Genomic DNA, 12,792 nt, shown 5'->3' on the forward strand with positions numbered 1-12,792 from the left:
TTCTTGATTTTTTTTTACTTAGCCATCTCATTATATATGGAATGTGGTACGATACGCAAAAATGTGTTACACATATACCATTATTAGTATAACATAATATCAGCCTTAAAATGCCAATTTCGCCATCAGGACAAACCACCCTTCTCTGATGCGAGGGGGGCTTATCATCATGCCAGACTTATCATATTTCCTTGGCAATTATAGATAAGAGTAAAGAAAGATTGAGGGTAAGATACCGGGTGATTGCTTTGAGATTCGTGTCAGACGCGTTCAGATCATGAAACCAGGTCCTCAAATTGGAGGAGGATCAAGGTTCTTGTAATTTCCTCTTTAAAACAGATACTTGAGGGCTGGGGACTCAACGCTTGACGTGAGATTCACGCATGGATCGCACGAGGTATGCTCTTCATCTTGTTGCTTCTTCCCTCTTTGAATTTCATTTTTACTAATCGATTAGCTAAGATCTTGGAAAATCTCAGTCGAAGGCGTCTTCAATCTCTGGCAACACCTCCTCTGGCGAGGTGGCTTGATTAGAAATCAAGGTACGGGTAGGGAAAAGAAGGAGATCAAAGAAAACTCACTGGCTTTGGGACCTAGAGGGAAATTTTGGGATGTGGAAGCTACGCGGTGGTTGGGGTAGCAAGGCCACGATGTCACCTCGCCTCAGCTGTGGTAGAGGAGGAGGGTGGTGGACCTACCCTGACGATGGGGCTACCTGTCGGAGTGGTTAGGAGGCAGGGACAGATGTGACTGGTATATATTGAAAGGTGCGAGGCACTGGAGACTTGGTAGTTGAGGCGGGGTGGAGGAAACTAACCGGACTTGAGGAAGATGAGACATCAAGATATTGGTGGTGACGATAGAAGGGGAAGGCCGACGGCAGAAGCACATTGCGCCGGTGAGGCAAGTGGTGGCGGCGCATGTGCTAGGGGGTGGATCTAGTTGGGAGGAGGGCAAGGTGCTTAGGGTTTTACATTTCACGAACCTCAAAGCGATCTCAACCGTCCAAAAATTACGGTAGAGAATAAAATAGGCAAGCAGTGAATAAACAAATCCCAACTATCTTTGATATTGTCATGCTATCTCAATTCTCGAGTCCTCCTAGTCGAACTATGGCTTGCTAGGAATCATGACTTTCTCTTACTAATTCTTATTCTTTCCCATTTCTGCAGCGCACCACCTGTTCGACGAAACGCCTATGCGTCATCATCGACCGCCATGAATGGCGGTTTCCCGCGCGGCAAGCGCGGGCGGAACGCCACCGCAACCGCTGGCCCAGACTTTCTCAGCGCCCTCCCCGAGGGTATCCTCCACCACATCATGTCCTTCCTGAACGTGCGCCAGGTCATTCAGACGTGCGTGCTGTCGTGGCGGTGGCGCGACCTCTGGCGCTCCGTGCCCCGCATCAACGCCAACTACTGCGAGCTCAGCATGTCCCCGATCGCCGCCTTCACACCAGACAACGAGGCGGCGTTCAAGAGGTTCGTCAACCGGCTGCTCGAGCGCCGCGACCCCGCCGCCGTCATCCACACCTTCAACCTCAGATACACCATTTCCAACCCAAACAACCGCGATAACGACTCGGCGGACGCCAACAGGTGGATCAGCCACGCGTTGCAGAATCAAGCTAGTTTCCTCAAGATCATCGTGGATGCGCACGAATTGCACCTCGATCACACGGTGTTCACATCATGCTACTTGGGTAGAATCACTCTCAAGAATGTGTTCTTGGACCAAGGCTTCTTCGAGCAGCTGGAGATTGGCTGCCCACTGCTGCAGGATCTCCTCTTGTACGACTGCATCATTGGAGATGATGAGATCTCATCTGAGACCCTGAATGTTCTCACCATGTATGGATGTCAGTTCCCAACTCTGCAGGAGAGCTGCATTTCTGCGCCGAATCTGACATCTCTGATCATGCATCAGCCTGAGAACTTCGTGCCCGTACTGGACGACGTCGCGTCGCTGGTGACGGCAACAGTTGACCTGTTTCCTCTCATCGAATTTTGTGCTTATGACATGCGCCAGTTGCTCTGGAGCCTTTCTGGTGTTAGAAATTTGGACCTCGATTACTATGCGTGTAAGGTAATGCTTATTGATCTTACATATTCCCTCTTGTTTAGCTTGGTACTTAACAGTTGTAATAGAAAATGCAACCTGTCTCTGACTTCTCGGTGATTCTTTTTCTTTTAATTATGTTGCCGTTACTAGCGTATATAAGTGAGAAATAAAAAAGGTGACGTAGAGATGGAAAATGCGAATGAAATCTTTAAATATATATTATTTTGTTGTAATTTTGTGTATATACATATATATGTTTTAAAAATATTTAAAGAAATATACATTCCCCGTGTGGTAGAGGCACGTGGGAACGATGGGAGGGGAGGTGGCGTGGAGCCAACACACGCGTGCGCCATCGCAGTGGCCGGCACTGAAGCATATGGTCCCGTGCGACCAATCCGTTGGACCATGTCGGTCCAACGTGACCAATCCGTTGGACCGCCCCTCCATCAGTTTCATGCCTTCGAGCTACGTCGACGGTGCGGTAGCGTGGCCCGAACCCATGGAGAATGTATAGTTCCACAAATATTTTAAAAATATGTATATATATATATATATATATATATATATATATATATATATGTAAAATTATGAACAATAATGTATATTTTAAATTTTAGTTCTGGAAAATGCTTCAACTATTGTTAAAACATGCACTCCCACAACCACCTGATGGATTACTTCAGCAATTGTTGATCCACAGTGTAGTGGGACATTTAACTATTTACCACTTTTAAGACGTGGTATTTAATAATTTGCTACTCATAATCTGTGACATGTGGATTCAGTGGAAAATTATTAAATGCCACATTTAAGAGTGGCAAATAATTAAATATCTCAGTAGTATTTAGTTATCTTACTTTCATAGAGACTAGAAAAGGCGATAAGTTTGCATATATGGGTGTTCCAGTTTCTAGGTCTCGTTTTTCATGTGCATGCTTCCTAATCTATTAAACGGTACAATTTTTGTAAAAAGTTCTTAGGGAAGTTCCTTTAGAAAAAAAATCATATCAATCCATTTTTAAAGTTTTTAGTTGATACTTAATTAATCATGCACTAATCTACCGCTCCATTTTGCTTGTTTGAAGGGTTAGTTCCCAACATATACTAACGAACACAATGAGCTACCTGACTTTGAGGAAGTTTTGTATATAATTTGGTATAGGTGTATTGTGACCTTCTAAGAGCAAGTTTAATAATAGTATAGTCAACTACTACCTTTAAAAATTGGCACATCATCTATAACAACTTTAATAGCCTACCTATACAATAGTTTTATATAAATACATGATGCACCATTATTATTTGACCCACCTCTACACATATAATATTTTAGAGTCCAATCTGTAGCCCATTTTTCTTCGAATTTGTTTTGAAAATATATTATTTTAATGAAAAATTAAAAAATAGAAGCTGTTCGGCTACAATCTCAAGTTTAATACCCTGTCGAACAACCGCAGTTGGGCAAGGTTGTTGGTCCACTAAAAAAAATAAAAAGTACATGAAAGGGCATTGGCAGGGGGCCTATTGAACTCTGATGTTCGATAGGTCCTACATGCACACAGTGGCGTACAGTGGTTGTTCTCTTTTTTATTTACTTTTTTTTATCCCCTGTCGATATATACCCTGTTGAACTTTGCTTGTTTGATGGGCGCTAAACTTGTAATTTTAGTCTGTTAACCTCTATTTTGCAATTCTCTATTAAAAAGGTATTATTTCTAAAAAAAATCTTTTTCTTCTCTCTCCTCTCCTCTATCTTTCACATGTGTTTGTATCTATAGCATGCTCTTCTACATGGTCTAATAATCATTTGAATCGTGCAGATGACAATAAAAAACAATCCTCAGTTATGCCCGAAATTTATCAATCTTGTCGACCTGACTCTCGGACAATGGTGTCTAGATTCAGACTTCTACGTGTTGATTATTTTCCTTCAGAGCTCACCAAAACTGGAAAAGCTTACTCTGAAACTCGAAAAGGTAAATGATTTTCTTCAAATGTATGCTGATCCTATTTATTTTAAACCATTTCCTCACGAGTACGTCTTTTCGGGATACAACTTACAAGTTCTTTTTTATCTGATGCAGTATTATCCGCATCCATATGAACATATCATTGGTGATGAGCTTACAGAAAGATCGTTTACATGTGAGCATCTTAAGATTGTTGAGATCATATGCATGGAGGATGATGAACCCCTGGCCAAGATCGTGGAAGGCTTGTTTGTTGACAATGGCATGAACTCTGTTCGGTTTGATATCAAATATTGGAGTCAGATCCCGTTTCAGTTACCTGCATTTTACCGAGAATTGTACAACTGAAATGTCCAAGGATCTATTCAGTTGTTGCCTCATTAAGCTTCTCTTTCTTGAGAGGGCTGGATTTATATACATTTTGATTCCAGGTGACTTTTGGAAGGACATGTAGACATGTTTACATGCGATTTGCGAAAAAGAAAAAAAGAATAGTTGCTTCATTTGCTTGTAAGCTGGACGGTCAGCTGGTGTTGTACTCTTGTACTGTTGGATGATGTTTTGTTCTTCCAGAGTGGATATCTTTTTTGGCTGCAAAAACATAAATTGTGGGGGTGGGAATAGTTTGTTTTGATCTTCTGGCTGAGTTATTTTAAGGCATATACACATGTTTCCTGCTCCTTTTGGTGAAAATTTTTAAGGCATAAAACTTCTATGTTTTTAATGTGCATAATTTGGGCAGGTTTAACACTGGGTAACAGGATGAAAAATGGTCATGTAGGATTATGAATTCTCCATTTTTACTCAACTATAGGATAACATTGTATAATATTTACTCTTTTATAATTATAGGCTCATATTTGCAAAATGTATTGCAAACAAACTGGAAAAGGTACAGAGGTAAAAAAAAAAAAGGATGCTGCATTAGCTAAGATTTAGTACATTCAAACCGTACAATTGAAGAGGAAATTAAGGCCGACAACTCATATAGTTTGTGCTTTGCGGACCAAAAAAACAATAACTCAAAACATGGAAACTTTGCATCTGAATGGCTATGAACTCCATTGTTTCACTCACAGAATTCCGTCAATCTCCCAGTTATCCTTTTCATCGTCACGAGCCCTCCTCGCGGCCTCTGAATCAGCATCGTCTTCTGGGAACCTAGGCTCCTCCATCATACGCCTGCACAACATTTTCGACAAACACAGGTCAGGTTAACAAAAGACATTCCATGACCTTGAAGTTTTTTCACATTACAATGACGTATTCAGCTATGCAAATGCAGTCTGAAAGCTGAAGATCATCGGATTTGCTCAGCTTGTGTTCCCTAAGGGATAGAATTACACAAAGCTTGGACAAACCCAATCAACATGTTATCATTAAAAAAATCCTAAGGAAGTAATGAAATGAACCAAAGCAACAATTCTGCATCAGTGCTACCACCATTTAGATGTTTTTACTCCTGTTTCAGTGATTCAGTGCTAGCACAATCTATCTTGCTAATTTTTCTTTTCCTGCAAACACCGACTCTGAACAGTCTGAAACTCTGAACTGAACAACCAAATTATCAACAGAAACTCCTACCATCAACAGCTGATGCAAACTATGCAAGCACAGTTTTATCTGCAGGTTATATCGATTTCAAGAATTCACAATTCACAAAAAGGATTACATCATTTCATAGACAATATCGATGCATCAAACAAAGGGGGGGAGGTGAGGTGTTTTCACCTGCGGCGGTTGCGGCGGCCGGCCTCGCGGGCCTTGCGCTTGCGCTCGTCCTTCTTGCTCTCGTAGCGGCGGCGGCGCTTGATCTCCTGGAGCACGCCGGCCCTCATCACCTCCCGCCGGAACCGCCGGAAGATGGACTCCTCCCCCTCGTTCTCGTCCACCACGATCTGCACATTGTACCCCTTGGTCGCCGCGACCGCCGCCGTCGGCGAGCGCGGGGGCGCCACGTGGACCACCGACGGCGGCGGCGGCGACCTCCTCCCGGAGAACGGGGCCAGGGGAAGCTGCAGCAGCGCGCTCAGCAGTGACGTGGTGGCTGGAGCGGCAGCCATGGCCGTGGCCTTCGATTGGTTTAGCTTAGCTTCCTCGCTCGATTTCTGGGAATGGAAAAATTGGATGAGAGGCTGAGGAGGAAGAAGCGGAGGAGGGATGGATAGTGAAGGCAAAAGAGAGAGGATTGGCGACTTATCCTCTCTAATTTATAATTTAGGAAATTTATTTGTGAATTTTGGAGGGGAATACTTTGAATAAATTTAATACATTTTTCTTCTCTCTTTCTTTTTCTTTTCTATAATCCAGAATTACGGTTTTCGTAAATGCTGTTTTAACATTTCAGGTTGTGATTTTTTTTTCTTTTTTAACATTTCAGGTTGTGATTTTTTTTCTTTCTCTCGATATATACTAAAGCTTTTTGTCTTCCTTTTTACGATTTTTAAGCTATATTATTATATTATATTATATTATATGTACTGCCAAATTTCTATTAAGAAAAACAAATTTATGTGAAAGGTTCGGAACCGTCTCCATGCTTCTCTTTTTTAAAAAAAGAAACAGTGATGAGAGTAAATTACTATACATTATTTGCGGCGGGTAAATGCTGCAGTACGGTGCTTGTAGAAACACCGAGAGAGGCGAGTCTTGCGGTCACAAAAAAATGCCACAAAATGTTATGGAAAGACTTTCACGACAAATCTACAAAAACAAATTACTACCTACGCTTTATGTTATAAATCACTTAACTTTTTTCATAATCAACTTATTTTAAGTTTGACCAAACTTATAGAAAAATATAGCAACATTTTGAATACAAATCAAACATACTACCAAAATATATTAAATGTTAGTTGTAAAAAAAAACTAATTTGGTGTTGTAGATGATTACTAATTTTTTTTTTATAAATTTCATCAAACTTAAATAAATTTAATTAGAAAAAAAATCAAAACAACTTTTAATATGAATAGGTAGTATCATGCATCCAACCAAAATAACTTTTTATAAAATAAACGCCCAAAGTTTAGCAAATCACACATAAATAGCGTAGCCTTATTCTACAGACGAAGCACGCAACAAGAACTGCTTTAATACGAGATTCAGATTCGATGCCAGATCTTAACAAATACTCATGTGTACTACTAGCAATAGCAAGCAAGCATGTGCAACCATTCCTTTCATTTCATACGAGTACTAGCAAGCATTCATTTCAGATTCTGCCCTGTAAACCTTCTGCAAGACTGAAGTGGTTACTTGCAGTTTATCACTGTGCAACCACCTAAACCAAAGCACTGTAAACCGAAGGTAAATTACATTTCATAGTTCAATGATGCCTTGTGCATTTGCAAGCTGGCTACACCGACACTCATGTTCCTTTGTAAACCGCTCAGTCACACTTGTGCCACTGTAAACCTGAAAGAAACACAGATAGCTGTGTAAACTTACATTACACACCTCTCAATTCTTGAAGGATACGAGTACATACAAAGAATACTACTAGTAGAAATATGATGAGGAAAAAAAAACTCTATTCAACCTGGGGCATATAACAAGGTTGATCTCCATGTAGATGAAATGACAAAGATTATAACACTACACAGTCACATAGTTTTAAAAAATAGTTTATTAGGTTTCTACTTAAAAAAATAGTCTAGTTTGGTGACTGTTGTCCTTCTAAATAGTACTCCCTCCGTTTCATATTATAAGACACTTCGATTTTTTTTCCTAGCCAAACTTCTTTAAGTTTGACCAAGTTCATTAAAAAAATTAGGAACATCTACAACACCAAACTAGTTTCATTAAATATAAAAATCGAATATATTTTGATAGTATGTTTGTTCTGTGTTAGAAATATTGCTATATTTTTCTATAAACTTAGTCAAACTTAAAAAAGTTTGATTAGGAAAAAAGTCAAAACATCTTATACGGAAGAGTATCTAACATCAAGACACTCAAAAATAGTTTATCCATATGGAGCATAACATATGGATCAATGCTGGGAGTTCAAAAGAAGGGATATAGCCAACAATACAGCATACACTATCGCAAGTCGTGTAGATCTAGAGTTTAAAACTGTAAAAGCTGCCTTTGCAAGTAACTAATGTTCTTAAAACGATTTGCCAGTTGCAATTACAATGGTGCCAATACTATAACAAACTTAGAACCTAAATGGAGCACAGTTCAAACTTGGACCGGTATGAAATAACCATATAATGTTCTGATGCATCAAATAAATGACACATACAGCAACAGTACTACCATTTCTTGAGGGCTGGTACTGTCAAAACAATGGAACACATGATGCATCTACAGCAAAGATGGAGAATGAGGAATTCGAATGGGGAAGTCGCCTGATGCATCAGCACTCACCAGTAGGTAGGTAGATAACTAGTTATCAATTAACTAGTAGTAGAACATTCCTCAATGTTCTTTTGCATAGCATCCAGCTTCTCAAGTACATATTCCACCTTTTTGCAACAAATCTCATTAGCAATCCTTGCACTGTAGTCACACTTCTCAAATGGGCGATATTCGCAAGCACTTTTGATTTCCTCACGCAATGTCGTTTGAATTTCCTGCTCCAGACATAATAACAAATGAGTCTGCCATGTATGATTTACAATGCACATTGTGTCTTAAATGTAAAGTTAGTGAAAGAGAAGAGCAGGAACATGTACAGCAATACAATTGTCATTTCACACATTTGACTTGTATTTTGGTGAAGAGTAGAAAGAGCTTGGATGGACCCAGAGAAAGGTTCACTGGTATGGTGGCACCCTTAACAACTAAGGCTCAGTTGTGATTGTTGCATGGCACTACACTTTTTTGTTTTTGTTTTTGAAGCTGCTGGGACCAAAAATCTGTGAAATGACTATTATTCTCCTCTTTTTTAAAAGGCTGTGAAATGTCTGTAATTCTCCTCCTGGTAAATCAGATTTAAGTTGATTCCTGTTGAACGTATTGCCCTGTCGAGCATCACCTCGTAAATTCATGAAACAAAAGGTAGGAACGATGTGCCTCGTAAATCCACACCTCCGCCCTGCCGCCACTCCATCTTCCCTGTTCCGATGGTGCTCCCTTACGTTGATGCTTGAATCCCTACGTCTCCACATCACCACCGTCATCCAAGGTTTCAATCCACTTGGATCCGCCGTCACCATCGCCCACAGCGACAACCTTGCTCCCCAGATCCCATCGGCCTCATCTTGGCTTCAATATGGGAGGGGGATATCTAGTCGGCACCAGATTGTGCCACCCAATCGGTTTCACATGTTCGCTCTGTTCACCTATGTTCTTGGATCCAACGATCTGTTCAACTTTCGACTTCTTGCAGGAGACATCTCATCGTGGTGAATATTGTTGTGTTGGTCACTTGGTTGCTCAGATTCGGTGGAAGGAAATATGTTTCTATTTTTTGGTGGTTCTTGTAATTTCTGGGTAGATGTTACTGTTCTGAGTTCAATTGCTCATCAAGCTGTATTTTTTTCAGGAAAACATGCTGATTTTTTTATCAGGAAAGTTGTGTAATTTTGATGATTTAGGTGGCTCTTGTAACTTCTCGGTAGATGTTGTGTAAATTTTATTTTCTCGGTAACAATAGTAATTGGATGAATTGGAGGCAAGACTTGATATTTTTTTCTCTAAACAATTCACCAAGATCTGTTTTTCTGTACAGAACAAATTCCAGAATGATCATCACAAAAATCTTGAAACAAAGTCAGGTTCATTCTGGTAGTTCTAATAATTATTCCACACATACAAAACCTTATGAAATGTTCAATGTTTGTTGAGGAAAAAGTATTCAATTAGCTCCTTGTTCATACTGTAACCTGATTCTAGCATCCATAACATACCCAAACAAGGGTTTAGAAGGGAAACAAATTCTGGTGTAATACAAGAGTTATTTTGGGGCCCCAATAAATTACCAGTGGAAACAATCTGTAGGTGCAAAAGATCACCAAACATCCAAGCAGGCAAGATCAAAGGTAAGCATTTCAGATCTTAGGGCGAGGAGATTGAGATGTACCTTCATGGCGAGCATGAACTCGCGGCAGTGGCCAGCGACGCCCTCGGTGCGGGGCCCAGTGGCGTTCCCCAGCTCCTCCATGACCGTCCCGGCCAGATTCACCGCCCGGACTATCATCTGCACGCGCAAATCCCCCCCTCGCCGCATCAAGATCAAGATCCAGTGAAACCCCCCACAAGAAGACGGTCCAGGGAACAACCAAAGGGAGGGGAAATCTCGAGGGGAGAAATGGATTGATTACCTGCTCGACGTGGTTGAGCCGCTGCAGCGAGCTGCTCTGGCTCTGCGGGAGCATCGCCGCCGCCGTCGACGAGGAGGACGAGGGAGTAGGGTTTTGGGTTTCGCCGGAGTTGGAAGCTTCGAGAGGATGGCTAAGCTGGTATATAGGGTCCTTCGATGTATATGGGCCTCGCGTTTGTTTCGGCCTGTTTACCTTTCTCCTTATCCTTGGATTACTTTCAGGTTTCAGACCGTTTGTTATTATTAATAAGATTTATGTTCAAATTATTTTGATATTTTTGAACTTTTTAAAATATGATTTTAAGATGAAATGCTCAAAATTTTAATTTTTTTATATGGTTTTCAAAGTGATTTTTAATTTTGCAAGCATTTGGATTAATATGATATGTTACAAATTTATTTTTTTAAAATATAGTTTTTAAGTGATTTTTTTATTTTACAAGGATTTGGATGCGGGTCTCGAGCTTGTGGCATGGCTAAAATGTTTATTTATACATTCTAAATGAAAAGCTACATGGTTAATTTTAAATTTTCAAAAAAAAAAAGAAAAATGTTCTGTTCATTAGTAGTACTCTGCTTGGCGGCTTCCTTTTGATCATTTTGCTGTCAAATTCCTCCGGAATTCTCGTGAAATTAGTCAAATTACTTTCCAAAAAACCGTCCTAATTAATGTAATCCTGAACGATACGACGAAGAGCAAATGGAATGGAAAGCTTCCAATGCAGTCTCCATCAGTAGTTGGCCTGAACCCGGTAAATTAAGCTTGCTTCACCTCTCTTCCCCGGCCGGTCTCCGGTAGCTCGCCGACCTCTCCAAAAGCGACTCATGGCGAGCCAAGAAAACCTGCACGCCACCAGCGAGCTCGCTCAACGATCGATCCGATGCGTTCGCCGCGTGATCTTGTGGTGGCGGTCGCCCTCTTGCAGCTGTCCGTCCTCCTCCTCCTCCTCTCCGGCGAGCCGGCGGCGGCGGCCGGCAAGAGCAAGGTCGCGGCGATCATCGTGTTCGGCGACTCCACGGTCGACACGGGCAACAACAACTACCTCTCCACGCTCGTCAGGAGCGACTTCGCTCCCTACGGCCGCGACCTCCAGCTCGCCGGCGCCGGCGTCAGCGGAGGCGGAAATGGCCGGCCCACCGGCAGGTTCTCCAATGGCCGCCTCGCCGTCGACTTCATCTCCGAGGCGTTCGGGCTGCCGCCGCTCGTCCCGGCCTACCTCGACCCGGCCGTCAACATGAGCAGCCTCGGCGCCGGCGCCTGCTTCGCCTCCGCCGGCGCCGGCTACGACAATGCCACCTCCGATCTTTTCGTAAGCCTAAAAGGATTGCTAGCTTAGCTCCACTTTCATGGTGTTCTTGGCTGATATCCATGGTGCAGTCGGTGCTGCCGCTGTGGAAGGAGCTGGACTACTTCAAGGAGTACGCGGCGAGGCTCCGGAGCTTCCGGGGAGACGACGACGCGGCGGCGGCGGCGGCGGCGGCGACGCTGTCGGAGGCGCTGTACATCGTCAGCATGGGCACCAACGACTTCCTCGAGAACTACTACGCCGTGGCGCGCGGCCACGCGGCGGAGTACTCGACGGCGGCGGCGTACGGCGACTACCTCCTCGGCGTCGCCGAGGCGTTCGTCCGCGAGCTGCACGCGCTCGGCGCACGCAAGGTCGACCTCAACGGCCTCCCGCCCATGGGCTGCCTCCCGCTGGAGCGCGCCACCGGCGGCGCGTGCACCGAGGAGTACAACGCCGTCGCCGGGCGCTTCAACGCCGGCCTCCAGGACATGATCGCGCGGCTCAACGGCGAGCTCGGCGGCGGCGCGAGGATCGTGTACGGCGACGTGTACGGGGCGGTGGCCGCGGTGCTCGCCGACCCGGCGGCGTACGGGGTGGAGAACGTGAAGGCCGGGTGCTGCGGCGTGACGGGGGTGTTCGAGATGGGGTACATGTGCGGCGCCGGCGCGCGGAGCCCGCTGACGTGCACCGACGCGAGCAAGTTCGCGTTCTGGGACGCCATCCACCCCACGGAACGCCTCCACCGCGCCATCGCCGACGCCAAGATGAACACCACCCTCCACGTCTTCCTATGAACGCAACCATGTGTTTATAGGAGATGTACTTGATAGTTCAGTGATAAGGGGTGTGATTTCAACCCTAAAGTCTCATGTTCAATTTTTAATATGTTCATGATTTCTTCTTAAAAAAATATTTAGAGGGATGTCTCTCCCTTCAAATCTTGTTTGTTTTTAGCGCACAAGCAAGATTCTGCGTGCTGTGAACTACTATTCAACAAGTATACCCATTGAACACGATGATGACAATGATCAAATAGTAGACATATTAATGCAATATGCTAAACATTTTTAGTTAAGTTTGTTTTTTTAATTGGATCTTACATATTTGAACAATGATATTTCATATTAATTTATGCTGCTATTTTTTTTATTTTTTTACCACTATTTAGGTGGCCAAAATGCCCATCTCCTTAACATCAAA

The 12,792-nt window shown here is 43.0% G+C and overlaps 4 protein-coding genes across 5 annotated transcripts; 2 read left to right on the plus strand and 2 right to left on the minus strand.

Moving 5' to 3' along the window:
* Positions 1-1,186: 1,186 nt before the first annotated feature.
* LOC4328557 (F-box/FBD/LRR-repeat protein At1g78750) lies at positions 1,187-4,734 on the plus strand. The gene is made up of 3 exons (XM_066307198.1): positions 1,187-2,085; positions 3,885-4,040; positions 4,149-4,734. The coding sequence occupies exons 1-3, from the start codon at positions 1,219-1,221 to the stop codon at positions 4,380-4,382; spliced, it is 1,257 nt and encodes a 418-aa protein (XP_066163295.1). The 5' UTR covers positions 1,187-1,218; the 3' UTR covers positions 4,383-4,734.
* A 201-nt stretch (positions 4,735-4,935) lies between these two features.
* LOC4328558 (small ribosomal subunit protein bS21c) lies at positions 4,936-6,209 on the minus strand. The gene is made up of 2 exons (XM_015768280.3): positions 5,766-6,209; positions 4,936-5,216 (listed from the first exon to the last, which is right to left on the minus strand). The coding sequence occupies exons 1-2, from the start codon at positions 6,095-6,097 to the stop codon at positions 5,108-5,110; spliced, it is 441 nt and encodes a 146-aa protein (XP_015623766.1). The 5' UTR covers positions 6,098-6,209; the 3' UTR covers positions 4,936-5,107.
* A 976-nt stretch (positions 6,210-7,185) lies between these two features.
* Positions 7,186-10,415, minus strand: LOC4328559 (mediator of RNA polymerase II transcription subunit 11). Of its 2 annotated transcripts, none has more exons than XM_015767791.3 (4): positions 10,305-10,415; positions 10,064-10,180; positions 8,407-8,612; positions 7,186-7,449 (listed from the first exon to the last, which is right to left on the minus strand). In XM_015767791.3, exons 1-3 carry the CDS (start codon positions 10,356-10,358, stop codon positions 8,436-8,438), a joined length of 348 nt encoding a protein of 115 aa, XP_015623277.1. In that variant the 5' UTR covers positions 10,359-10,415; the 3' UTR covers positions 7,186-7,449; positions 8,407-8,435. The 2 variants fall into 2 exon arrangements, with proteins under 2 accessions (XP_015623277.1, XP_015623278.1); XM_015767792.3 differs by having other exon boundaries at positions 7,186-7,468.
* Positions 10,416-11,020: 605 nt separating this feature from the next.
* On the plus strand, positions 11,021-12,667 carry LOC4328560 (GDSL esterase/lipase At2g04570). Its single transcript, XM_015768633.3, has 2 exons — positions 11,021-11,613; positions 11,682-12,667. The coding sequence occupies exons 1-2, from the start codon at positions 11,185-11,187 to the stop codon at positions 12,384-12,386; spliced, it is 1,134 nt and encodes a 377-aa protein (XP_015624119.1). The 5' UTR covers positions 11,021-11,184; the 3' UTR covers positions 12,387-12,667.
* Positions 12,668-12,792: the final 125 nt, after the last annotated feature.

This window comes from Oryza sativa, chromosome 2, assembly GCF_034140825.1.
Source record: "Oryza sativa Japonica Group chromosome 2, ASM3414082v1".
Classification (NCBI taxonomy): domain Eukaryota; kingdom Viridiplantae; phylum Streptophyta; class Magnoliopsida; order Poales; family Poaceae; genus Oryza; species Oryza sativa.

Excerpts from the sequence above, each read along its gene's own strand:
- LOC4328557 (XM_066307198.1), top strand. The coding sequence starts at position 1,219 with ATGAATGGCGGTTTCCCGCGCGGCAAGCGCGGGCGGAACGCCACCGCA. Across the intron at positions 2,086-3,884 it reads TCGATTACTATGCGTGTAAG|ATGACAATAAAAAACAATCC; the intron begins GTAATGCTTATT and ends TGAATCGTGCAG. Across the intron at positions 4,041-4,148 it reads TTACTCTGAAACTCGAAAAG|TATTATCCGCATCCATATGA; the intron begins GTAAATGATTTT and ends TATCTGATGCAG.
- LOC4328558 (XM_015768280.3), bottom strand. The coding sequence starts at position 6,097 with ATGGCTGCCGCTCCAGCCACCACGTCACTGCTGAGCGCGCTGCTGCAG. Across the intron at positions 5,217-5,765 it reads GGCCGCCGCAACCGCCGCAG|GCGTATGATGGAGGAGCCTA; the intron begins GTGAAAACACCT and ends AATGTTGTGCAG.
- LOC4328560 (XM_015768633.3), top strand. The coding sequence starts at position 11,185 with ATGCGTTCGCCGCGTGATCTTGTGGTGGCGGTCGCCCTCTTGCAGCTG. Across the intron at positions 11,614-11,681 it reads ATGCCACCTCCGATCTTTTC|TCGGTGCTGCCGCTGTGGAA; the intron begins GTAAGCCTAAAA and ends TCCATGGTGCAG.
- LOC4328559 (XM_015767791.3), bottom strand. The coding sequence starts at position 10,358 with ATGCTCCCGCAGAGCCAGAGCAGCTCGCTGCAGCGGCTCAACCACGTC. Across the intron at positions 10,181-10,304 it reads GGCTCAACCACGTCGAGCAG|ATGATAGTCCGGGCGGTGAA; the intron begins GTAATCAATCCA and ends TTGCGCGTGCAG. Across the intron at positions 8,613-10,063 it reads AGTTCATGCTCGCCATGAAG|GAAATTCAAACGACATTGCG; the intron begins GTACATCTCAAT and ends TGTCTGGAGCAG.